The sequence below is a fragment of the Dreissena polymorpha genome, chromosome 3, assembly GCF_020536995.1.
Source record: "Dreissena polymorpha isolate Duluth1 chromosome 3, UMN_Dpol_1.0, whole genome shotgun sequence".
In the NCBI taxonomy this organism is placed as follows: Eukaryota; Metazoa; Mollusca; class Bivalvia; order Myida; family Dreissenidae; genus Dreissena; species Dreissena polymorpha.
Window position 1 is genome coordinate 21,041,343 of NC_068357.1, and position 26,843 is coordinate 21,068,185.

Consider the following 26,843-nt stretch of genomic DNA (forward strand, 5'->3'; position numbering starts at 1 on the left):
AAAAGATGCATATAATGGCTATATTAGACCATGGTAAATGTTCAGTAATACTGTTTCCTAAAAATAACATAACTTAAACGAAAATTTGCGAATCCGATACAACTTTTTTTAATTTTTGTCAATTTACCAAAACGTGAAAAGATCACTTTAAAGTTAAATGAACTGTATCCCAGTAAAAGAGACATTAAGGCGATTGTGGCCAGTTTAGATCAAGTTCAGCCTGCAGTTGCTTGAAAGCTGTTTGCTTAAGAGCGGTTTTCTGACAATGACAAATAGTTTTATTGGATACTGATTACACTGCCCTTTTCCTGTGACCTGGCTAATTAAATTCAAAAGCCTGGTAACAGTTTAACGTTAATGTTACCAATGTGTCAGACCAGGGCCTGGATTTTGAAATCTAGGACATGCATGGTCAGAAGATGTCATTTAAGATTATACATTTTTTTCAAACATATACAAATGCATACAAATATATCTAGTAAAATGCACTAGGTCAGAAGGCATTTGACTTCGGCTGGTGCCTTGGCACATCAGTTGTTTCGGTTGCAATAGTTTGATGGACTCACTACTTGGATGTGTTGTTACATTATTTACAGTATATCAAACAGTATTTAGCATGAACCAATGATTTTTTCAAACATAAATAATTATTGATGTAAAATGCTTGAAGGAATAATATTTAAGGTTTAAGGAGGCAGTTTCTTTTTGTTTTAAAGGATATCTTTGAAAATTATATTTTTTATGAATTTTTTGGCAACAAGGGGTAACGCATTTTTAAAAAAATGTAATTAATTTTCGACAAAAACTGGTACCATGAGTAGCATGAAACACATTTTTTTTAAACATTTGTAATTGATGAAAAATGATTGCAAAAATAATATCTAGGGTCTAATAAAGCATTTTTTATTTAATTTTAATAGGTTACTCTGAAAATTTTATTTTTCATGATTTTTTTGGCAACAAGGGTTATGAAATTAAAAAAATGTTACTGGATTTTTAGACCAAAACTGGTACTATGATAATACTAAAATGCACTTCGCCAAAACATTTATAATTATAGTGTTTATTCTTGAAAATGTATTTCCCCTATTCACTAAAAATAACACATTTGATCAGAAAATTCATATATTATGATGTTTACTTTTATTTTCAAGAAGCATAATGCCTCTTTTTAGTTGTATTCAGCCACAAGTTCTTGTCAGCCGCTTAAGGGTTATATGTTGCCTTTCTTTTACTAAATGCAAAATAATTCTACGCTTTGAGACATTCATAAATTATTTTATGTCTTAACAACACCGACAGGCTAATACATTTATATATCAAGTACTTCCATACTAACAGGGCCATTCTAGGCGGGCAACCTAGCAACCTTGATTTGTTCATATCTTCCTATCAATCTGTTATATGTGTTATGAATCATTTGTTCGGAGAACATTTAATGTTTGTTGTAACTTTTAAATAATTCAATGTTCAAAGTGATATTGTTATTGACCGATTAACCAACATACTGGTTAAATGGGAATATTTTATTAATTATTTGCATTTTATCTTACTTGAGAAATATTTGCCTAAATGTTTTTCAAGCTATAGAGAAATCTAAATACAATAAATAATTGACGACGTTTATAAAAAAAACATTTATGAAATGGAAGTTTAAAGATAAAAATAAATAATGCAAGTTTTTGTCAGATATTCGTTATAATTTCCATTATAATTGAGTGTCTAAGCAATGTGGATGAATAAATATATCGGATAAAACGAACACTTGTCTACACTTGAATTATGATTTATTTTTCAATATTGTATGCACTTAAGTTTAGTCTTTATGCTTCTTTAGCATTATAGACAGTGTCCCTCCCCCAAATCAAGGAATTATTACTTGTCATTCATTTGTGTAATGGTATACAATAATTTTGTGGTAGAATATTTGAGAAAAACAATAGAAACGAAACTTGTCAGTGATGAAATTGTCCATATGGTTATGAAAATTACCGATCGTCGGTTTCTGAAAAACAATACGTCACGGTTTCTAAAAATATGATGGTTGTGCCCAACGATTTTGGTGTTAATGAACGTTACTGGTTTATATTTGTATAATTTCGATTCTCATTTGATTAATAGGTTATTTCAAGGCTGATAAACTTGAAATATGCAAGCTATTCTTTCGTTTTGCATATGTCTGTCGATACATCTGTACAATCGGTTATTTCCGTAACCACTCGTTAAATTGTAGCAGACACAAGTTTAAATTAAAAAAATATGTTTTACACTGATATTCTACCTCTTTCTTGCTAAAAACTAATGCATGAATTATTTAAAAGTAATATTGCATCGTTTTCAGCCAGGAACACTGTCTATGACCGCGAAAAAAAACATAACAAACTTTTTGATTTACGATATTTACTTTATAAATAGCTTGCATGCGGCATAGCATTGCATGTTCCGCAAGATAAATATCTCGACTTTATTTATTGGATGATTTCGGACTGTTTCATCCAATCAGAAAATAGCTTTTAAACGTAATTTAGACCCATGTTTAGCGAGATAATTAAGTACCACTTTTTATACACTGCCAAATTGTGACATAACAAGTTGCCTCCCTTGTTGGTTCATTCTACTGTATTGTTCCCCCCCCCCTTTCGAAGAAGAGAGGGAATATTGTTTTGCACATGTCGGTCCGTATGTCCGTCCAACAGATGGTTTCCGGATGATAACTCAAGAATGCTTATGCCTAGGATCATGAAACTTCATAGGTACATTGATCATGACTCGCAGAAGACCCATATTGATTTTGAGGTCACTAGGTCAAAGAGCAAGGTCACGGTGACCCGAAATAATAAAATGGTTTGCTGATGACAACTCAAGAACGCTTATGCCTAGGATCATGAAACTTCATGTGTACATTGATCATGACTCGCAGATGACCAATGTTGATTTTGAGGTCACTAGGTCAAAGGTCAAGGTCACGGTGACCCGAAATAGAAAAACGGTTTCCGGATGATATTTCAAGAACGCTTATGCCTAGGATAATGAAACTTCATAGGTTCATTGATCATGACTCGCAGAAGAACCCTATTGATTTTCAGGTCACTAGGTCAGAGGTCGAGGTCACGGCGACCCGAAATAGTAAAATGGTTTCCGGATGATAACTCAAGAACGCTTATGCCTAGGATCATAAAACTTCATAGATACATTGATCATGACTCGCAGATGACCCCTTTTGAGGTCACTAGGTCGAAGGTCAAGGTCACGGTGACCCGAAACAGTAAAATGGTTTCCGGATGATAACTCAAGAACGCTTATGCCTAGGACCATGAAACTTCATAGATACATTGATCATGACTCGCAGATGATCCCTATTGAATTTCAGGTCACTAGGTCAAGGGTCAAGGTCACGGAGACCAAAAATAGTAAATGGTTTCCGGATGATAACTCAACAACGTTTATGCCTAGGATCATGAAACTTCATAGGTACATTGATCATGACTGGCAGATGAACCCTATTGATTTTCAGGTCACTAGATAAAAGGGTTAGGCCACAGTGACTAGAATGCTTAGGCCTAGGATCATAAAACTACATAGGTACATTGATCATGACTGGCATATGACCCTATTGATGTTCAGGTCATTAGGTCAAAGGTCAAGGTCACAGTAAGTCAAAACAGTTTAATGATTTCCGGGTGATAACTCAAGAATGCTTACGTCTAGGATCATGAAACTTCATAGGTACATTGATCATGACTGGCAGATAAACCCTATTGATATTCAGGTCACTAGATAAAAGGAAAAGGTCACAGTGACTCAAAACAGTAAAATAGTATCCGGATGATAACTCAAAAATGCTTACGCCTAGGACCATTAAACTTCATAGGTACATTGATCATGACTGGTATTTAACCCTTATTGATTTTCAGGTCACTTGATCAAAGGTCAAGGTCACAGTGATTCATAACAGTAAAAAGGTTTCCTGATGATAACTCAAGAATAGTAAGGCCTAGGATCATGACACTTCATAGGTAAATTGATCATGACTGGCAGATGATCCCTATTGATTTTCAGATCACTAGGTGAAAGGTCAAGGTCACAGTGACATATGGGGGGGCATGCATGTTTTACAAACAGCCCTTGTTTGTCTTATGTTGGTTAATGTTCATCTCGGTCAATTCTAGGTTAAGTTTGAAAGTAGGTCATATGTGGTTCAAACTAGGTCAACAAACCAAATCACAGAAAAGGCTAGTGAACACTCCAGAGTTCACATTTTCTTCCAGATCTTCATAAAAATTGGACAGAATGTTATCTCGATAAATAAAGTTTCAGTTTGAAAGTTGGTAGTTTGTCAAAAACTAGGTTATTAGGTCAAAATATAGAAAACTTCCTTTAACTTTCTACAGGTCACATTATCTTCCTGATTTTCATGAAAATTGCTTACAATGTCCATCTAAATCAAATCAAAAGCTGAATTTGCAAGTTGGTCATGTGCAGGCTAAAGCTAGGTTACAACTTAGTCAAATCATACACAAGTTTTTGACACTATAGAAGGAGTTTTGGGTGAGCGATACAGTGCTATCTTGTTTTAGAACAGCCTGTAGTAAGAAAGAGAAGGTATTGTATTTGTTTCAAAAGTAACATTTTATTGTTATTGGAAGTAACTGAGCAATTATATGATGTCATAGTTTGGGTTATTTTGCTTACTTGTTATGATGTGACAAGGTGAGCTTTTGTTATCACTCTTTGTCTGTTGTATTTTATCCAAAGTTTATTGTGAACACATAAGATATCATTTTACAATGTTTAAATTTGGGTGTCACCTCTTTGCCAGATTCTTATTAAACTAGTCACTTCTATGTAATTTTGGGTTTCATATTCTATCAACAATTAGGGCACTAGGTCAAATATAAGAAAAGGTCTGTTAATACTTCAGTGGTCACATTTTGTCTCTGATCCACTTGTAAATTGGTTAGAACATTATTTTAGATGATTTCAAAGTCAAGCTTGAAAGTAGCATATTCAACATTTAGGTCACAAGGTCTAGTCTCAGTGATTAACAGGTCACGTTCCAAAGTGGGTCATGTGCTTCCATACATTTGATCAATAAATAAAATCATTAAAATCTATGTTAACACTTACATTTTTTACCTGATCTTCATGGCAGTTGATCAGAATGTTCAAATAAATAAAAGTAGGAACTCGGTAACAAGGCTCAACTAGACCGGATAGACGCAAATAGTTTGTTCATACTCACAATGCCGTTTTTCTTAATCTTCATGAAAAATTAGTTAACACCACTAGGAAACAATCAGTTTCAGGTGAGCCACATTGTGCTGTTAAAGCTATCTATGTATAGTATAGATTGTTACAAAACCTTGTTTATCAATAGAAATAAATGAAAAAAATGGCTTTCTAAAAGTTGTAGTCTTGGATGATATATATCTCAACTTATAATCTACGACAATATTTTGAGAAGAAAAACAAAATTTGACTATTATTATACCCCAACATAATGTGATTGGGGGATAGCACAGGAATTCTCAATTACGTTCCTCGAAAAATAATGGGTTAGCATATTTTTGCTGTTTTATCCAGTTGTCTGGACCATTACTCCCAAAAGAATTGTAAGTTCAAATATGAGATATTTAGGTAAATAAGTCTCATTGAAGGGAGTGCAGTGTCCAAGAACGAAAACGATTGCACCACAACCATTAACTATTGACCTGCGGATAAATGACAAGCAATAAAAATCACACAGTTGCGGTGATGTAGATTAACTTAAATGGATGCTTATTTATTTTATGCTTTCCGGTGATTTATACAGAAATATCAGTGAAATAAATTGGTATTTTACTGTTTTAAACAGTGAAAAATAACAGTGAAAATATCAATATTTGTCGCTTTTTTTCTGGGAAAATCGATATTCCGCCGAATCCAACAAATATCCTCTATATATCCATCCTCTTCAAAAGCATCGTCAAACCAGTACTTTCAGTGCTTTGATTTCTTTACTTGGGAACTTGAACGCTTACTCTGTGACTTCTAAGTGAGTCAGGCAGGTAGATCTATATCTCATCATGTTGCCTTGTCATGTAAAATTCGGAGGCTTAAGTGGAAGGACTAACAAGTTATGGTCTTTAATTTAGACTATATTGCATCAGAGTTACTGACCTCTTTACCCCGAAGTTGGTCCGGTGGGTAAAGCTCATTGATGCATATATGCAACACAATTACACAAGTGAAGGTAAAATAATGCAAGTGTTAAAGGGTCACCCAAGGAACATTTGTGTGAAGTTATTTCAAAATTGGGCATGTGGTTTGTAAGGAGGACATGCCATTTAAACCAAATGTTAACGGACTGGCGGACGATGAGTGGTCACAAAAGCTTACATAGTCACTATGTGACAGGTGAGCTGAAACGCATGAATAGGCAATATACAATTTATTCTTAGATTCTCATCCCACCCGTCCCACACATATCGCTCCGCCCAAAAGTTTGTTTTTTTAAACAAACTGTATTGAAATTACTATTATATAACGCCGAGGAGTGCCAAATACGAAACCAAGAGCCAAATATGCCTATTGAATTTATTACCTTATAATAAAAGTGTCATGTGAAAGTGAAAGTAGAGTGCGAAAATGTTTATTATTTTGACGCAGAAATGGTGTAACAACTATTACATACTGGTATATATAAAATTCAACCTTAGCCGACCTCTACATTGATTTTATAGGCGGTGCATTGGACAAAAGGCCTTCATAAATTTAAAGTCGACTTAACCAACATTGCGCATTCGTCGGTACTTACGTCTAAGTCCGACACCTAGAATTAAAAATTTAAATACAATCCGCCCACCCGCCCAATTTGTCCTCAAAACTTGGATTTTTCCAAGGATTTTGCTAAAACTTCATTAGGCAGGGTTCCATGTGGCCACCACTCTGAAGAAGTTAGTGTCAAGCCCTCCAATATGAATGCTTATTGGAAACTGCTTCTGTTATGCAATGTTATATGTCTATGTGTAATGATGATTATTTTGGCATTAAATTTTGTATATATATTAGCTCTTTGTTGCGCGAGAGAATTTTGTCAAAAATTGGTACAAAGGGAGGTAATTTCTACTATTAAACAATTCCAACATTTTTTATTTGACTTAAAAATTTGATAGGAATTGAGGTGAAATAATTCTCACTGTTCACTGACAAAAATTAAAGTTGGTTTTATTCAATAATGATACTTTAAGCTAGAAAATGTGCACATAAATAAAAATGAAGGTAGTGACAGAATGTTTACCCCATAATTTCAACTTTAAGCATGTATAATAAATCTAACGTAAGGTTGACAAGTATTTTATCAATATATTTTAGATTACCATCATCAGTACTACATTTTATCGGCATTTTTCTTTAATGTTCTTTACTTTAAAAAAACAACCTTTGTTATCGCTAATTATGACATTATACAACCAAACCACATGTCCCTATATATACTGATAAGGCAGCTAATAAAATAGAATATTTTGTGAACAGGACAAAAAATTAACTCTAATTTAAAACCAATTAAAGTGCCGATTTCCATCCAGGACTTCCGCTAAAAGATGTGATGACGTCATATTTCACGTTGATAATAACAACACCAAGTTTAAAGTGACGGAACGTCAGATTTATGTGAAAAATCGTTTTTATTTTGAATGAAAGAGTATCCCTAAAATGACAAGAAAAAGAAAAAAACATGTATCAACTATGCCCCTTATATTCATGAAGTTATGACATTTCTTGTACACCCACAGGCAGTGGTCATTAAAGCGTCCGAATGAAAAAAAAAAAAAAAGATGACCCAACTATGCAATATTCTTCTTATGCAAGCAAAGGTGATTTTTAAGCAAATTTCTTAAAGAACACATGATTAATGTATGAATAACAACACAAAATATGTACTTCGAAGTCACATCTGATGCTTTTTTGGCCTTGCACATGGCAAAATGTGTAATCCAAATTACCAGTATCATAGAATACCACAATATTTCAAAAGCAAACACTAAATCGAATACTGCTACATGCGAAAGGTAAATGTGATCATATTTACTCTACTCATAATTCAATTAATCTTTAAAAAATAATATGAAAACAGTGCTTAACAGTTTAGATCCTGATAAGACGTCACATTGATTATGTGACTGTGGCACCTACTCTGGATCCAAACTGTTTGTTAATGCCTTCAAAACTCTAGACAATCTAAAGCAACAATATCTTTTACTAAATAATTATATTTAGTATGTCCACCCTAACAGAGTCTAGAACTGTTCCAGTGTAAACTGGTGCAATCTAACATAATCTTAAGTACGAACCATTTTTGGGTAGAATACAAATGTGGAAAAAACGAACACCTTTTTTGCTGGAAAATCAAACTATAATCATAAAGCAGTTCCATTTTTAACTCTTTAAAACATACTCAAACGTTGTAATATATGCTTTTCTCAAGATAAGCCACGGAAGAAATGCATTTATTTTTACTTCCCGTAACTTCCGGTCGCATTTGTCTTGTTTGTTAACAAATGGGGTGGGCATCAAACTGACCAAAATTCGTGTATATTCCGCGTTATTTCACACAAAAAGGGATACAGATCAACTGAAGGACAAATTTGTGCATTGAAACAAAACAGAAAACGCAGCGTAATCGTCGTCCTTTCGGTTTGGAACATGTTTTATATTTTTCAAATTTAGTTTTCTTGTACAAAAAGAAGATTACATTGAAAAATAGACGTTTTCAGATAAATTTTATCATTTCTTTTTTTAAAAACGACAATTTTGGCACCCGTCATCGCCGTTTAAGACTATTTTCAGACCGTAATGAATTGGTACTAATACTCGGTTCACTTGCTCCTACTTGCTTTGCAGCATAAGGGTCCCCTTTGGATGAAATTCGTATTTATTGGATAGTATTTCCAACATTTCTTTCTCAGTTAGCCTACCCCCACAGCACCTTGCTTTTCTTTCATATCCAATATGGTATGATAAATAACTGGTATGATTCATATTCAAATAAAATAACAACAATAGACAGATGGGAATGAAAAACATACTTAAGCTACAAGGGCAATGTACACATTTTAATCAAAGCAAATCAAATTTTAAATCCCAAATAATGAACCAACCTCAATTAATAATAGCTGAAAAGAATGACTATTACATTTTGGCACAGCAACACTTGAACTGAAAATAAAATGCAATATAATACAAATATCAGATAAGAATACCTGAACTTTCCCTTTAGATAAGTGAAACAGTCATACAATTTTCCCTTGAAGACAAAATAACTATACGCTATTAACAAAACGTTATGTGACACTGTACATTAAAATTTAATAATTTAAATCAACTGTTTGGGAGACACTCTTGATAAAAGTTAAATAAAATGTGAGCAATTTAATTTCACTATTTTATAAGAAAAGGTTGAATGTCCTAATATTTACAAATGCGAACTGGTTTATAATACAAAAATCTATAAACAAATACAGGACTTGCAGAATGTATGAACAAAATAATTCACTAAACAACACAGCCACTACACTTAATCACTGAACACTGAAAATGGACAACACAGCACTGAACAATGACAAACCACAACGCTCTCACACGGTCGGGTGCTATAATGATAATATTCTAAACGCAACACATGGTTGAAAAAAATACAATTTCTCATCTGAAGATTTAAGAATTTTAAACTAAACTGGCTTGCAAAATGCTGTTAAAATTTCAGTTCTAAAGTTTTCAATAGCTGACATTCTAATTTGAGGGTAACTGAAGAATTTCAATCAATATTGAAAGGAACAGCACACATAAATACAAGCAAGAAATTATTAAAATGTCTTTCTACAACAGAATATCTGTACAATACAAATGAAATAATGCTGAATACAGTTATAAAAGCATAGATCACTCCGAAGAATTTCTAAACTTTCAATGACAAATATTTCCGGGTCGCGAAATTATGTGACAACTCACGAGGTCAAGTTCAAACATTAATAAAATGACGATATAGATGTAACAATCAAATAAAAAGCAGTTGTAAACATAAATTTGAATTGAAACTTACTTTTAATACCCCGATTACAGCGATCTGAGATACAGAACTGGCTTTCGTTTGGTTTGTTTACCATGTGTCACCGGAAAGGAACGTTGTACGTATCAATGCGCATTAAATTGGCGCAAAACGTCAACAATAAAATAGTGCAAAAAACAAAGAAAGAAAGAACGATAATTGTAACAACTAATATTTTAATATTATTATCTGACACTGTCATGTTATAAAGTGATGTTCTGTTTTTACAAGGCGGGTAATTGACATCTGCGAAGAACTGCTTTTATTGTGCATGAATTAAGTGGTAAATCGGAGTTTTGGGGAATTTGGTTTTTGGCAGCCAGCCGATTCGGATTGGCTCAGAAATTGGTATCATTGCTATGGCCTACGGGCTACGCCCCAGGCCAAAAACGGAATTACAAAAGATCTTAAACCTGCGAATATTTTTTTCCTTATCATCATAAATTGAACAGTTTTATACAGTTATACACAGTTTTTTTCAGAATTACAGAAGAGAAAACAAATAATATTAAACACTTAATAGTAAATTGATATTATATAAGATGGTTTGTTGCCCAAACTTTCAGCAGAAAACAGAAATACGAATAACCAAAAACATCGTTGGAATAAAATACAGCTAGTCATCCACTGCACTGTGAAATGTACAGCAGAAGCGATCACCTCTGATTACAGTTCGTGAATGACAACAAAACTGTAAATGTGCCCAGTGATCACATCCGTGTTCATCATTCTGTGACCATTTTATTAATATAAGTGACATACACTAGGTCAGTTCAATAAGCTGGAGCCTTAACAAACAAAACACTTGTCTTCGTTCTCATCATCGGTTACACTAAAATCACTACTGCCAGAATCTGGGGTGAAGTCCATAATTGCCTGGGTTGGGATTATCCAGCAGTTTGACCTTTATTAATTTGTTTTACTGTTATAGTAGCAGACAGTCTCCTCTTTATTTAGTTTTTGACTGTTTATAATTATATTTGTATGATTTATACATTAACTTAATTTTTTTGTTGGTTTCAATGTTCTAGACAGTAATGTTTTCAGTGATTGCCTTCCAACCAAAAATTGCACTCGGATTTTTCCTCTCTTTCATGCTTTCCACATATATAAATGTATTTACCAATGTAAATTTTAATAAGAGTAGCAGAACGAATATGGGCAGACAAAAAGGAAACAGAGGAAGGACAAACGAGCTAGAAAAGAAAAATTCAGGAGATATCACTTTAAAACAACATACATATCATTCGTTAACAGAGTATCCAGAGTGGTATGTCGAAGACAAATAATCGGATGAAAAGCCTTACTACAACTAATGCCTACCAAAATTAACTGATTAACCTGTGCAAATTAGTGAAACAACATAACGATAAAAATAAATCAAACAACATCAGAATCACACGAGATTAGACGCATGTTTTTCTCTGTTTTAAATATGCATTTAGTGTGAATGCCTCTGGAATAAAACATGAAACGCTGATATTCCAGGAATAATCATACAATGCATACAAAACCACATTACGATTAAAATACAACAGATCAAGCGCTTTGGAACGGTCATGCAGAGCATTTGGAATTAAAAGGAATGCCGAACCATAAAATCAGACTAGAGTTGATTACACCGTGCAACAGTGAAAAGTTACATGTATTGCTTGTGTAACTGAAATAATGTTTGTTGTAGATTGCAGCATTGCAAAAAACAGAACAATTGCCAATAAACAAAGTTTAATTACTAACGTTTTAAAAGTAAGCACTTATTACATCATTATTCGCTATCTGTGTCGTAAGGATAATACATTGATTGTAATTGGTGGTGTGCTTGGAATGGGTAACCAGGCGATGTTTGGGTTGTGTGTGCAGGCGGAGGGTTACCCCAAAAATAAGTCGAGTTCGAAGCGTGCAGGGACATGGAATTCCATGGTGATCCTATGATATTTTGCGGTGCTAATGACAATGAATTGTTTGCATGAGCTTGTGCTGGCGTAGTTTCCAACGTTGGAACCGTGGAATATGGTGGTGGAATTGTTTGTGGTACAAATGTGTAGGAACTCGCATTTGGCATTCGCGGTGATTGTGAAGAAGATGCGATAACAGGTGCTGTACCATTTGATTTTGGTAGCGACAATGGATCGTATGAATGAGCTAGTACTGGTATAGTAGTGGTCGCTAGCGGCACACCTGTTGATGGCACTAGTTGATTGGAACTCAATCCGTGCATTTGCGATGATTGCAAAAAAGGTGCGCTAACAGATGCAAATTGTGGCGCAGCTGGTGATGTCATGGCAATGGAGGAATTCAAAATAGGCATTGGCGTAGATTGTGACGAAGGTGCGTGTAATGTTGGTGTAGGTCCTTGTAGCACAGGTATGGGTGGCACTGAATTGGACAAACTTGAAGAATTGCTCGTTTTGGATTTTTTTGATCGAGATTGTTTGGTAGAAATTGATGTTGGTGTTGTTTGTTGCAAACCTGACAAAGATAGTGAAGCTTTTTTTGACCTAGGTTTTCTTGACCTTTTTGTTTTTGTTTGTGGAGGTTGCGCCTGTTGTAAAACCAGTGTAAATGTTGAACTGGAAGGATTCGAAGCGTTCAATAACACAGCGGGCTGCGGTGATGACTCGTCAAAGTCATCTGAATGTTTGTACTGAATAAGGTACTCAGGGTAGTAAGCGTGTTTATCAAAAAGGATGAACATACTAGGATTATGTTCATCATCTACACATGAATCAAAAAGTTCATGATCTTTGTCTGGCTTTTCTGGTGGCCGCTTGTACTGTGAGTCACCTTTCGTGTAGTAGCCTATAAGAACATTAGCCTGTAACATAAATCGTTCCATATTTTCGTCTGGTTTTGTAAACTGATGACTGTATTTTGCATCTCTGGCAAAGTATGCGCCTTGACCATACATAGTGGCATTTTTTCCGCATAACCGGAAGTCGAAGTTATTGACGCAGATTCCGCGCACAGTATTTAAACTGTCGGTTCCGTGGAAGAGGGGGCGTTTATCGACAGGGTTTCTGTCACCAAGTCTTCGCTGATTGTTTAACATGACCTTCTCGTGACTGAAATAATTACATAAATATCTTTGCTTATTGAACTAATACATAATTACGTGGTACTTTTATCGGTAATATTCTACTGCATTAAACGAATTTAAGAACGTAAAAGAATTGTATGTATTGGTTTTGCTGAGATCTTCAAAAGAAAAAGGTAATAACGACGTAAGCAAAACGATAGTGTATTGCAGTTCGGTTGTTCACCAGTTTTAATTAGAAACCAATTTAGGAACAATGATATATTAAATACTCAATATTCTTCATCGCTACATTTATGTATAAAGAAACTAATCATGCCAATTTTCAATGGCAATAACCTTCCAGTTGGTTGTACATAGTAATTCCTGTAAAAATATATAGGCTTTAAAAAAAACTATGTTCGTTTAACTCAACTCTTTTAAAAATCTAATATATTATAAAGCTTTTCCCGATGCGTTTAAGCGCAGCGGCACCGCTGGGCCTAAACGTCCAAATAAATGTTGAGGCGGCGCTTGATTCTCTAGTCATGTTTATTCAGCGCTTGAACATTTCACAACCGCTTGCAAGCTCTGTTCTGAATGTAATTTGCATTCTGCTAACGAACAATCATATCACTAACACATTAATCAGCTGTTTGCATATAGGCGCTTACGGAAGAATTTAATGAGATTTATGGGTTACTTCACAACTAAATCAAGTTTGTTCCACATTTTTGAGCAGTATTGTATATCAAATTCACGGTTGTGTAGTGCAACATACAATGATAATATCCAAATATTAACAAGTTTACATAATTGAACGTATATCTACCACCAATATAAACACTATCTCATAATTTGACATGATGCTTGCGGTAAATCTTGTATTCTCCATAATCTTATCAGCCAATCAATGCTAAGGCATCCGAATACACGCTTTCCACATAGACACTAGGAATGAACAAAAACTGTCACGTAACCCCAAACGTTAACGTCAATAGGTGTTTTTTGAACGAAAACAGCCACATAAGGTAGTTTTTTTCACTATGTTTGCTGATCGCCCATTGGCGTTCGTACGACCTAGTGCATGCAATAAGGCATGCATAAAGCTTGCGATCGGTAAAGCACGCGTTGTGTGTGTTGCTTTTGTTTTCGGAACACTTCGAAACAAATTTCCATTGTAGAAGCAAACGTCAGTAGTAAAATTACAAAGAGTCGGCGTACAAACAAATAAACGATTACAGAACTTTCTATGCGTTACCGGACGAACATATATTACATCTTTCTATGCATAAACAAACAAAAATTTGTAACTGTTATTAAATATACGTTTAATGAGTAAAAACAAATATGGCAAACGTCAGTAGTACATATAAGAATTGCAAACGTCAGTAGCAAAAAACTGCAAACGACAGTTGACTAATTTCATTTTATTAAAAATATGTGAAACAATGTTATTTATACCAATTTAGAGTTTGATATTACAATTTAAAATTGAGTCACAATGCACGACTTATATGAATTCTGCAACAACGAAAATAAGCAAATGTAAATGTAAAAAAAAATGTGTATTGTCAAAAGTGCTTCAGGATGTTTTTTGTTTATTTCAGCTTAGCCTTAACTTAATGGTTTTGATCCTGACAGTTAAAAACATCTGCGTCACCAGCCGCTCAAAGGGGAATACACTAAAGTCTTTGTTTTTTCGCTACTTTTCAGAATGACACGAAGGAAAAGTTCTCTGTCATTTCGGACACACAGGAAAGGTCGATATGCTTATCTGAGTTCTTGTAGAAAAGTCTCCAGTAGCATTGCCGGAAAGCTAATCAGTCTTCAAATGCAAATGAAAGCTTACCTCTTGCAAAAGGCCTGCTTCTCAAACGATTCGACTACCCTTGTACAAAGCAATAAAACTGATCAATATAATATTTCCTAGTCCAAAATAAGACGATTATAATATTATTTGGTACAACACATTGACGATCAGATAGTGCATTATATTTATATACAAGTCAAGTTTGTTACATTTATTTTCGAGCGAGTTTTAAGCATATGCATTTTACTACAATGTTTCCGTAAACTGTTAAGAACTATTTTCAAAACATAAAGCTCTGCTCATAATTATTGCACAATAGTCCACACTTGATTTTCTTCCTTGTCTAGATGGAAAACAAGTCATTTTTTCGTGGTAGACTTGCGAACACAAGCTTTTGTTTCGGTGTAAATGTGCATTTATATGCATTAGCATATAACTAGCCTTGTATGAATATTCAGATTTACGAAATATTCTTACTGTGTTTACTATGTAGTTTCTTTATTTTGGAAAGTAAATAAAACAACTACGATTTCTCCCGTTTACTTATTATATTTTTGGCACATATAATTTCCAAACACACGCATGCAGGCGCATGCACTCACTACTTTAGTGTAGCTTTCCGAATCAACCGTAATGCAAAACTAACATCAGAAGAGCATTAAATAGGAAAGCAAACTACTTACTAATTATGATGATTGAATTCGCCTAAAACTACAGAAAAAGCAATATATTTAAACATGAAAACACATAGCTTATTGGTATCACAGCATAATTTTAAAATAAAATTTTGAAACAAATAACATAATCAGAGTGAAGAAAATCACAACAGGAGATAAATAGTGCAATATAATTTAAAACAACAAAAACAACGGAACTTGGCTTTCGAGTAAAAACTTGTTGTTGTTTTTCAATCCACATTAAACTGCTATATTGTAAAGTGCCATTCAAGCATTTAAGAATGAAAACCCAAAGCGGGGATCAAGCTCACGACTTCGGGCTCAAATTAAGAAATATCGAATGACTATTTCTACTCAACTTTTAATGTTATACAGAATCAGAATATTAAACATTATAATTTAACAACCAGAATAGTAGTGTTTATTATTTCATCTTACAATACCTTTATACTTTTCCCACGAAATATTTTGATAATAATCATATATTATTTAAAAATAGTATATTCTTTATTTTAGAGTTGTTGGGGTGCTATAGTGACAGAGTCCCTTTAATAAAAGGATTTTTAAATGAATTAGTGTGAACATGAATATTGTTCCGATACTTATTAAAAATGCAGGTTAATTCTTCTTGCTGTTCACTTAACAATTACTCACAGGTGTCTGGTGAGGTCCTCTTTTCTACTAAATTGCTTATCACAACATCAATATTTGGACAAGCCGAGGTACCTGTTATCGTGCAGTTTTAACCCCCACTTGGTTTTGAGGGCGTATCCGCAAAAACGACATATATAAGACATATATAACAACAGGTTAAATATACCGAATAAAAACTATGCATCGTGGGAAAAAACTTAGCACAGCTTATGTATAATGTTAACAAATTATTTGAAGATATAGACCTTGGACAGCTTTTTAAAACATAATTTGTGCGAGATAATTATTTCTTGTTACAATTAGCCATTCAAAGAGAATAAGACTTTAATCATAAAAACTTAAACTTACAAAAGTCAAGTAAATTGTAATGTAACCATTTTATGGCATATATTTATTATTTATAACAGCTGACGACCACTCTTGAGAAAATTTACATGAATAACAAACACGCGCGCGTCGAGCTCATTTACCATTTTCGATCATAAACGTCCTATTTCAAAGGAACTTTTTCACTTTTCGTACGTATAAATGTATGCAGCACACTTGCAGATCTTATGTGTGCGTTGTTATAAATACTACCTAGGTTCTAAATATCTTTTTTAACAGAAATATAATACTAGTTAAAGTTAATGTCATTATATTAGTAAACTTAGGAGTAGGTGTTCCTAAAAGATAGAAGGAATGCCTGCATATATTCGTCAACTGCCGTTTGCATTTTTTGGCTACTGACTTTTGCCATTTTTATTCGTACTACTGACATTTTCCATATCTGTTTTTACCCCTAAAGCGTATATTTATTATGCAGTACATATTGTTTGTGTGTTTATGCTTAAAAATATGTAATATATGTTCGTCCGGTAACACATAGACAGTTGTGTGATCGTTTATTTTTGTGAACACCGAATCTTTTTTTATTTTACTACTGGCGTTTGCTTCTAAAATGGAAATTTGTGCCGAAGTGGTCTCGAAAACCAGAGCAACACACACAACGCGTGCTATACCGATCGCAAAGTTTATGCATGCCTTATAATCTGCACAAGGTCGTATGACGATCAGAAAAGAAATGGAAAAAAACCTACCTGATGCGGCTGTTTTCCTTCATAAAACACCTACTGACGTTGACTTTTGGGGTCACTTGACAGTTTTTGTTTATTCCCAGTGAATAGAGGTGTATACAATAACTTTACTTGTCACATATCAATGCTGACCTTTCTCAACAATTGTAGCGCTGTAGCTACAGCATTCACTATTTGTTTTAATGAGAGATATTTTGTAAATATACACTACTGATTTTCTACACATTTTCTAACCAAAGTTAGAAAGAGTTCAACGTTCTCTACGCTACGAAGTGTTTATTCAGTAATCAAATATTAAACCCCACGAAGGGTGACGCAATCTTGTGCATGAGGTGTAGTTTTTGCACCCTTTTATTCAGGGCAAAGGATTTATATTAAGTAATCTACTTTAACTGTTTTGCAGTCAGAATGTGTTAACATCCCATGAACAGTAAACTTCCACAAACCGTTTCATATATAAAACATTAATTACACGCATTCGAAAATTCTTAATGGAATAACGTGTTATTTGAACATTGTTTGTAAAATAAATATGTTGGCGACGAATAACAGAACAATGGACGAGTGACACAGAACACAGGACGAATAAAGAGAGCATACCAGGAGATCGATGAGTTCTTCAGTGAACATACACAGACTTATCAGGCAAAAATGAGTAGGGTTTCATAAAAACTACATCAGCGAGTTACCTATAGTGCCGCAATACGTGAACATGTGCGATATAATATCAGAGATGCGGAATACTATTGGAGGTGACATTTGTGAAATAACAAACAATATAGTTGTATTTCTTCTAGATCATTAAAACTCAAATCTGAAATTAGTACAACATGGTGCAGTGTGTACCATTAACCCATCGACTGATCGAACATTGGTTGAAACCACAGCAGGTGTGAAGGAAAGAAAAAAAGGATGCATCTGTGTTTGCTAATCGGATGAAGTATGAACAAGAAGTATGTTGCATATGCGCTATAGTCCTATTTGTAGTGGGCTACTCATAAGTAAAGTTACGCGCTTGTCTTTACTCATGTTCACGCACCTAATCTTGAACTTTTTGAACATTTTTAATTAACTCTGACAATGAAAAATGTTAACATAGATTTTCAAATAATCTCTAAATGGAACAATAATACATAGGAAACTCATTTTTAACTGTGGTTATTTGTCCCAGTTTTTGTTGTTTCAATTTTGTTCTGAGCATAGGAATCACATGTTTAAAACAATGAAATTATCATACCAAAATATAAAGTAATACTATCAGAGGGTAAGTCAGGAAGAATATAAAAAATAAAATAGAAGTGCGAACGCTGCTACTTAGTTTGCACCTTAACCCCTAAGTAAAATGCATATATATAGATTTTTGTAGCCCTTTCATGACGCTGCCACTCTAAAATAATTATAAATCTTTTCGGCTATACAAAATTGCCTCCGGCTATAAAACATTGCAAGTGTCATAGCACTATTGGATATGAAGACGGAGTGTTAGTTTTGCAGACTGAACATTTGCTTTCTTTAAACTTACTTGTTAAATCCAGACAATAGAGCATGATTCTGTATTCGGGATACGGCTGTTAGAGTAAACTGATCAGGGCTTGCGGTTTTGAAAAACCTTGCTGACAGCTGCAAACAAACATCAATGCCGCTCAATGAATTCAAAACGCTTTCTTCGTTCACGAGGAACTGGAACTTAGTTAAGGATATGCTTTTGCTCATTAGCTTTTACAAACTCTAATGTTGTTATGTAAGATACTTAAAGATTTGCACGCACATGAAGATCAACGTGTTGTAAGGTCATTAATAAGTATGTTTATAATCATGGACTTAATAGAAAATACTAAAACCCTATTATAACACAAACATTTCATAATATGCCTCTTGTTCAGAAAAGGCTTATTTTTTTACTTTTGTTATATTCATGGATATTATATGGTTTGTAAACCAAATAAAAACTATTCATTTTAAAACTGTATTACTTCGACTGAATGGTTGGCTGCATATTTGCATTTTTCGAAACATGCTGTTTGAGCAAACAATGTGAAAATATAAATAATAGGCATTGTTCATGTTAATGTAAACGTTTGCTTTTTAAGCCAATATGCGATGGCTATTTGATTATGAAAGATAATAATAAAGATGTATTGCTTGTCTATATTGTACTTGATTTAAACTCTTTGTAAATCAGAACCTGGAAACTGGACATTTGGTCCGGTGTGGTCGGAGTTTGCTATAGAGTGTGTTCAGAAAACTAGCTTAATTATATGCAGCCAATTGCAAAGACCTTAAGACAATTGCATTATTTATTGCACAAAATATAAACGGAATACTTTACTCTTAACATCAGTTTTAACCAGTATTTACTGCTCATCACCTCAATAAAGTCTATATCGTCAGGTGACAACTGAACAAGTTCGAATGGGTGAGCCACATCCCATGGTACCCAGGACGTAGGAAGCGCAACGTCAATCACTTGAGGAGGCGTTAGACATGGGGGTCTGAAAAACAAGAACTTCACCATCATAACACCCGCTTAAATGTCATTTGTTGACAAACCGCTTTTATATTTCTGATTTAAAACAATACATGTATATGCAAATTGATTTAAATTCTGCTGGTGTAGAATTGTAAGAAGGCGTGGAATATAATAATGCAGTCCTTGCACTTGCAAGTAAACATATATAGTGTGGTCCCTGACGTAGTGGCTTACTTTAGATCATGTTAATAAAGTATCAACAAAGTATTATTCATTTTCCCTCATTGCATGTGCAATCTTCAGACTCGCGCTCATCGACCTAAGCAAAAGCGCTTTAACCCTGATTTTAACATGTATATTTCCGACAATAATTTATAGTTTTTCTGGTTTTGCCTTTATTTAATTCAAACATATGTATCCAAAAAAACAACAGTTTTTCTTTTCTACATTATTTACTTGTAAGAAACGAACATTTACCACCATAATCTTAAAAAGGTAAATTTGAGATAATCGTGTCTATGTCGCTTCAGTTGTTGCTATCAAAGAATATCACCATTACAATTTTTAAATTTAGCTGCGCAAAACGTTCTTGTTTTGATTGAAAAATGTCTGTGCATGTTACATGGTAAAGGATATATAGTTTTTATAAAATAACCTTACGTTATATTATCCTGGACGTCTTGAAAAGATACAAACACTGGGCGCCGTCTGATTGGTCTGGTTGCTCCAGTTTGCACGTTTTGTTGCGTCATAGAACCAAAGTCAATCTTATACCTCCACTTGTAGTTTTCACGCCAGTACAGGTATGTTGTTTGTTTTGCAAGAAACTTAGCCTCAAGCGTATGCTGAATAGAGTCCTGTGGATATATATGTCCTAAAACGTCTACATTAACAAAGGTCAGACAACCTCTATGCATTGAGTATGATGCGTATTGGTTATCGAGCAGTTCGAAGGTTTATTCTTTTATGGGGAGAAATGTCTATATACTTTATAATTGATATTATCCAATGGAGGCCGTATGCAAATGACTTTGAGGTAAACTTTCTTTATGGATACGGATACTTGATTGTCAAGAAAATGGCAAAAAGGTTTATTTTATGATTTCGTAATTATGTATTTTTTTACGTCAGCTTACTGTTTGCTTGTACTTATTAGCTTAGTAGGAATGGGAATTACAAACAATATATGATATTCCATGAAAACATTATCATGAACTTTGACCTTGAAACAGTTAATACTAAATCAGTTAATCTAATATTCTACTTGGTGGTCAGCAATACTAAAAATGGAGCTCAAAATCTTATATCAGACGTTATACACAAATGCACGATTTAAGATCTATACAGCATTTTACGTATCCAAAAATTGCATGTCAACGAAATTAAATAATACACTGTATAAAAATTAGAATCATAAAATACCAATTTGTAAATTAACAATTAAGCGTTGTGTGTAATACATATTTTGCATTTAAAGAACTACTCGACCGCCGAAGTGGCTATGAGTCACTCAATAGACTTTTTTCAGACATCTCAAATATTAACACATAAAAAAGCTGATAATCCGATGTTCACACATTGCAATCTCGTTTTCTTTGGCAAAAGATGGAAACAACGTTAAGCTTTATCGAAATTTTTTGCGGCATTTTAGAACTTATTTTTATCGTAATGCCCTTTATTTAAATCACGCTACAATAAGCACTCACAGGTTCAAACAACATCCATGCCCCGTCATTGTCCTCCCAGTACCATCGCCATTGAGTTACGTAGCTGTCCCCAACATCGCCGACCTCCTTGAAAGACATTGTGCTTAAACGCCTGGCCTCTACAAAGTTATACTCACGAATGAAGGCCCGTTTCTCTGGTTCAAACAGTATTGTGCAGTCCCGATGTAAAAGGCTTAAGTCCAATCCAGAGGTCTGAAATAATAGGGATCACATTCGTATTGTCTTTATGGAATGATAAAAAAGAAACATTAAAATTGTATAATTATAAATTTATAATGGGTGTTACATAACACATCGTCTAAATCTGGCCAGCGATGTTTTTGGTTATATATGTATAGTGTATAGTGAATACTTTTCGATGTTTTAATATATTGTTTGGTTTAGTATTTAATGTAAGTATTCTAAATATAATATACATTCTTTAACAACCCAACAACCTGGATAATTGACAAACATCGACTTACGTAACTTACAAACTTGAACGAACATTCCTTTTCTTCCGGAGAACAGAACAATTGTTCAACATTTTCGGAATTCTGTAACGTAAACCAACCCCCACAAAGCTGTATCTGCCAAAGGTAAGGTAAATGTGTGTCGCTATGAAGTCTTGTGCACTTATCTTGTGTACAGTTGCCTTGGATATTGCCCATGCACAGGAACTTGCTGGATGCATCATCTTTGGAGAAAATATATGTAAAATTTAATAAATGTTGGTTTTGGTTTTTTTCCGAATAATTGGTTTTAAACAATTATGCGTTATATTGAGTATACATCTACTTTATTTGGTATAACATAAGAAAGCAGTCTAATTTTAAATAGTCCAACTTATTTTATCAAAACAATATTCATCACGAAAAAGATTCCATACAACAAACAAAACCCAACCCTCTTTCAACAGCCTGCCATGGTCTGTCTGTATTGACTCAGCGTAAATATCAGCTTGTTGACATACTAGTCTCATCGATTGATCTGACGGTTCTTGCGGCGAAGGAGTAAAATCATTTCTAATTTGAGATATTTCAATGAAAGCTTCACTCGATGTAGCACTTCTTTTAATACTTGACGACATTTTCACTTCGGAGTTTTTCCCCTGCAGTCCTTCAAATGTTGGTTAAGTCCCACATTCTGAAGTAGACATGTCGAGCATGTTTGATAAACATACTAAACGATAAAATCTGGTTGGAATAGCATAACTTGTGTTGATTGTAAAGATAACCCTGCAAAGCATATGCATGTTTAATTAATAATATTTCCTTCATGAAATAGCATCACTATAATGAAATTACAAAATTGACAAAATTATTCCTTATTACCAGCAAAAATTGTGTTATGCTGTGATACAAAAACTGCACTACATAATACTATCACATTAACGATGTCTTAGGTCAGTCCGAATGGCCTTAACAATTAGTGGCCTTCACATATTTCTTTTACGTTTTTTTTTCGTTTTATTACTTTGCTTTCAGTTTAGAGTCGAAACACCATTTGCACAATTCACGAATATCTGTCAACACAAGTTCATCAACACTTCCTGTAGAATCTCTTACGATTCACAATACGCAATATAGGTAAAAAGTTGTTGAGTATCGCATGTTTGAATATGATAGACTGGTTATTATTGCGTCCTAATCCATATCGTCTGCAGCAACATACACAAAATTGGCAGAGATTATAAGCACACGTGGTTTTTGTTGTCATGCGTATTATATTGTGGTAATTATTTCTTTTCTCAGATTGCCCATATATACTATCGATAGTGTTATTTGTTATTTGGATAGCTTGGAAGAAGGAAGATATTACTCATGCTGCTTTTTTAACGTCGACGCCTAATACATTTTAACGAATAAGTATTATGAATGGTGGCGATGATGGTCAAAATAACATTCACATTAATAATTGTAAGTAACCAAGCGAGTCATGTCCTGGAATTTATAAGACCGTTGTGTAACTATTTGAACACACATTTCTTACGTAAGATGTACACTTTGTAAACGTTGTATAGTTCAACGTGGTTAACTCTGAACTACATACGTTGGTTGACAAGAGATAGCGTGGTTTACACAGGTTTGTCTCTAGATGCAGTCGTGAAGACACAGCGAAACCTGTAAATAAACTCTGTAATACACACACAGAAAGTTTATCAACGTAACCAGCACACGTGTGGTCATTTTGTGTCGGGTATTAAGTAAACTTCACTTCTATCGCAACATTATTTTTTATATCGACAACGGCTAAAACTACCAAAATGAGATTCCTTACATAGTTCCTCTGAATTATCTATTAACAAGACTGGATTGACACCATTCACCTAAGTAGTACCGCACTATAGAGACAACATAATTTGGGTTGTCGATAACAATAATGTTGTGAAGTGGTACATGTACTTTAAAGAAGTTTGTTCATCCAAATGTTGACTTTTCAGGTTCCAGATTTTCCAATAGGTATAATTTATAATTCCCAAATAATCGCCATTGTTGTCGTGGTTGTTGTTATCATAATCACGTGCAGAAAATTAATATTAACTCAATAGCTTATACAAAGCATATTAGGCAAAATAAAATAAACACATTAATCGCAGCTACGTAAATAACGAGGGAGCCAATCTTAGATGGTAAATAAACATCGGAAATAAGGGTAACACCACGTTGGTTAACTAGTTGTTCAAGGCCAGTCTTAACAACTGTGAAATCCATTGAGGCAATTACTCGTGAAAGTTATGAAACCTCGCAGTATTTATTATTTCTAAGCTTAATGAAAATCAATTAAATTACAACTTGTCCTATCCGAAACGACAATTTCGAACTTACAATGTATGCTATTTTCTTGAAGTAGTACAAACAGGTTTGGGAATTGTACTATAATTGAGGTATGATAGACACAGAATAGACGTTGACACATTGAATTCCTGCAGCAAGTTCACATAAGGTAAATACTTACATATTGTTTTATGGGTAAATTGTTTCAGAAACTTCATTGCGTATGCAACTCAATACAGACAACTCGAATTGTTTAGTATTTTAGACATAATAAACAATGTAAATTGTGGATGAAAACAACATACCCTTATGATAAGACAACACGAAATAATATTTTATCACTCAATCACTTTGAAAGATTCACCAATCATCTATCAATCAGCACTTTTATTTATAGATCTTTTGATTCACAACAAGAGAACCTATATTACAAAAATAACTAATACCACATATTTAAACCAATATATTTTAGCTCGATTGCATTTAAAGTACTTCCTACTTATTTGGAACGCTCTCGATTCTGTTTGCTTGGCCTTGAACCAGTACTTTGTGTCTTTGAGGGAGATCTTAGCTCTTTAAGTGGGGATCAACCCGTAACCTCCCGGCGCATGGCGGACACCATATCCATTACACTAAGGTGACATTTATAACCACATAAGGTTCCGGAACAGAACAGGTTCATCCAAATATTATAATTTATCATATTACCAGAGGAAAATCGATAGTTAAACAACGATCGTATAAACTTGAGCTTGATACTATCGCTATTTTAAGTTCAGATTTGGGTTTTTCCAAAAATTTGAGAATCTGTTTTTGTCAACTACGGAAAAACAAAATCGTCAAAAAAATGCGATATTTTATAATTATTTATGGAAAGTAGGGAGGCAATTATAGGATAAATAGAATATTATGTGAGTTTTGGAAAAAGATCAAATTTATCATGCTCGGCACGAACCATGTTAAGTCGACAAGCCTCGCGCTTACATGGTTTTAAGCCTCGCATGATAAACTTGATCTTTATCCAAAACTCACATAATATTCTATATTTATCCTTTTACCAGATGAAAATCGATAGTATAAAAACGATCGTATAAACTTTAGCTTTATACTATCGCTATTTTTAGATCAGATTTGTGTTTTTCCAAAAATTGGAGAATATGTTTTTGTCAACTACGGAAAGATAGAATCGTCAAACAATGCGATATTTTAAAATTATTAATGGAAAAGGGGAGGCAATAATAGGATAAATAGAATATTATATAAGTTTTGGGATAAAGATCAAGAGTATCATGCTCGGCTCAGCCGTAACGGGTGGTTTCTAAACAAACGAGCACCAAAATATTTGATGTTAAAATAGAACACCAACATGAATGTATCGTACAATAAAATTATTCGCAGACATTTTTACATTTTAAGTTATTTTAAAGCACGTGCTCTTGTGTCATTTACGCTACTGCATATATATAGCGCCATGTAAACGACAATCTTCGACAAGAATCAATATAACCAGTGTGTATCCTTATAAACTTGAGTTTAAAAAAAATTAACCATCTGTTTACAAGTCATAAAACTAGAAAGGGCACTTATAATAACATTCATGAAAGCATTCAATGCATTGTTTAAGCTGTAATACAACATGCACTGGATTTGTTCTTCAACAATGAAAACCTTAATTTTGTGTTACTACATTTATATGGTAACAACAAGAGTAAAAAACGCATATGAATCAATATTACAGTTACAATTCCTCTAAATGTGATAAAATATCTTTACCTAACCGCTGTATATGTCCTGTCGCAAAAGCTAATGGCCTACAACAGTTTATTTATTTCAAAACAAAAGTGGAAAAAACGTGAGGTGTTGGGATTTCCATTCGCCTCTTATTCTTCACCAACGCACACAAACCCGATCTCACAACATGGGCGGGTCTTGTCAGGCTTCTTATTTAATAAAGAACATACTTGTATGTATAAAGACGTGAACAAGCTGTAATGTAAACATACATATTTAACATGTAAAACCAGCATGATAAAGATATTTTAAAAGAATAAACAATTGTATTACCTTTTTTATTTGTGAATGAAAAATTTATGTACGAAACCGAAAGTGAAACCAGTGTTTTTAAGGCCAATGAAACTGGAGTAAATAATAAATGGTTTACTTGTACTTAAGGAAGTATATTTGATACAGGTTTGTTATATTTGATACAGGTTTGTTATATTTGATACAGGTTTGTTATTCTTTAAATTCAGTTAATTTGTAAACGACGACTTTATTAAAGCTGAATGGTAATATCCGAAAAGTTACGAACCGATATTGTTTATTTTGAGAAAAAGAATCTTAAAAAAATATGTTAGTTACTGTATAAATGATTATATTATTAAATGAATTTGAATTATACTATAACTGATATAGATAATTATGTAATTGGTTAGCAGTACCCTTAATCAGAATTGCAAGGTTTTCAACAACAACCGTCGGGTGATGTAGTATTTAGGTTCTGGCGTCAAAAATAAAATCATAGATATTTAGCCGGTAAATAAAAATGATTTTTTATGCATTCGAACATT

The 26,843-nt window shown here is 33.7% G+C and overlaps 2 protein-coding genes across 7 annotated transcripts in view; both read right to left on the reverse strand.

Annotated features, from left to right (window-relative positions):
- Nucleotides 1–26,843, reverse strand: part of LOC127873236 (signal transducer and activator of transcription 1-like) — a 186,333-nt gene that overhangs the window by 118,692 nt on the left and 40,798 nt on the right. The window lies entirely within an intron of this gene.
- On the reverse strand, nucleotides 9,083–26,382 carry LOC127873238 (protein mono-ADP-ribosyltransferase PARP12-like). Of its 6 annotated transcripts, none has more exons than XM_052417003.1 (9): nucleotides 26,338–26,382; nucleotides 23,549–23,619; nucleotides 22,403–22,642; nucleotides 21,982–22,193; nucleotides 21,497–21,709; nucleotides 20,451–20,647; nucleotides 19,689–19,812; nucleotides 18,843–18,940; nucleotides 9,083–13,149 (listed from the first exon to the last, which is right to left on the reverse strand). In XM_052417003.1, the coding sequence occupies exons 3-9, from the start codon at nucleotides 22,584–22,586 to the stop codon at nucleotides 11,853–11,855; spliced, it is 2,325 nt and encodes a 774-aa protein (XP_052272963.1). In that variant the 5' UTR covers nucleotides 22,587–22,642; nucleotides 23,549–23,619; nucleotides 26,338–26,382; the 3' UTR covers nucleotides 9,083–11,852. The 6 variants fall into 6 exon arrangements, with proteins under 6 accessions (XP_052272963.1, XP_052272968.1, XP_052272962.1 ...); XM_052417008.1 differs by lacking the exon at nucleotides 26,338–26,382 and adding an exon at nucleotides 26,047–26,197 and having other exon boundaries at nucleotides 21,991–22,193; XM_052417002.1 differs by lacking the exon at nucleotides 26,338–26,382 and adding an exon at nucleotides 26,047–26,197.

Excerpts from the sequence above, each read along its gene's own strand:
- LOC127873238 (XM_052417003.1), bottom strand. The coding sequence starts at position 22,586 with ATGTCGTCAAGTATTAAAAGAAGTGCTACATCGAGTGAAGCTTTCATT. Across the intron at positions 22,194-22,402 it reads TGGCAGGCTGTTGAAAGAGG|ATGATGCATCCAGCAAGTTC; the intron begins GTTGGGTTTTGT and ends TTTTCTCCAAAG. Across the intron at positions 20,648-21,496 it reads CATGGATGTTGTTTGAACCT|GACTCTATTCAGCATACGCT; the intron begins GTGAGTGCTTAT and ends ATATATCCACAG.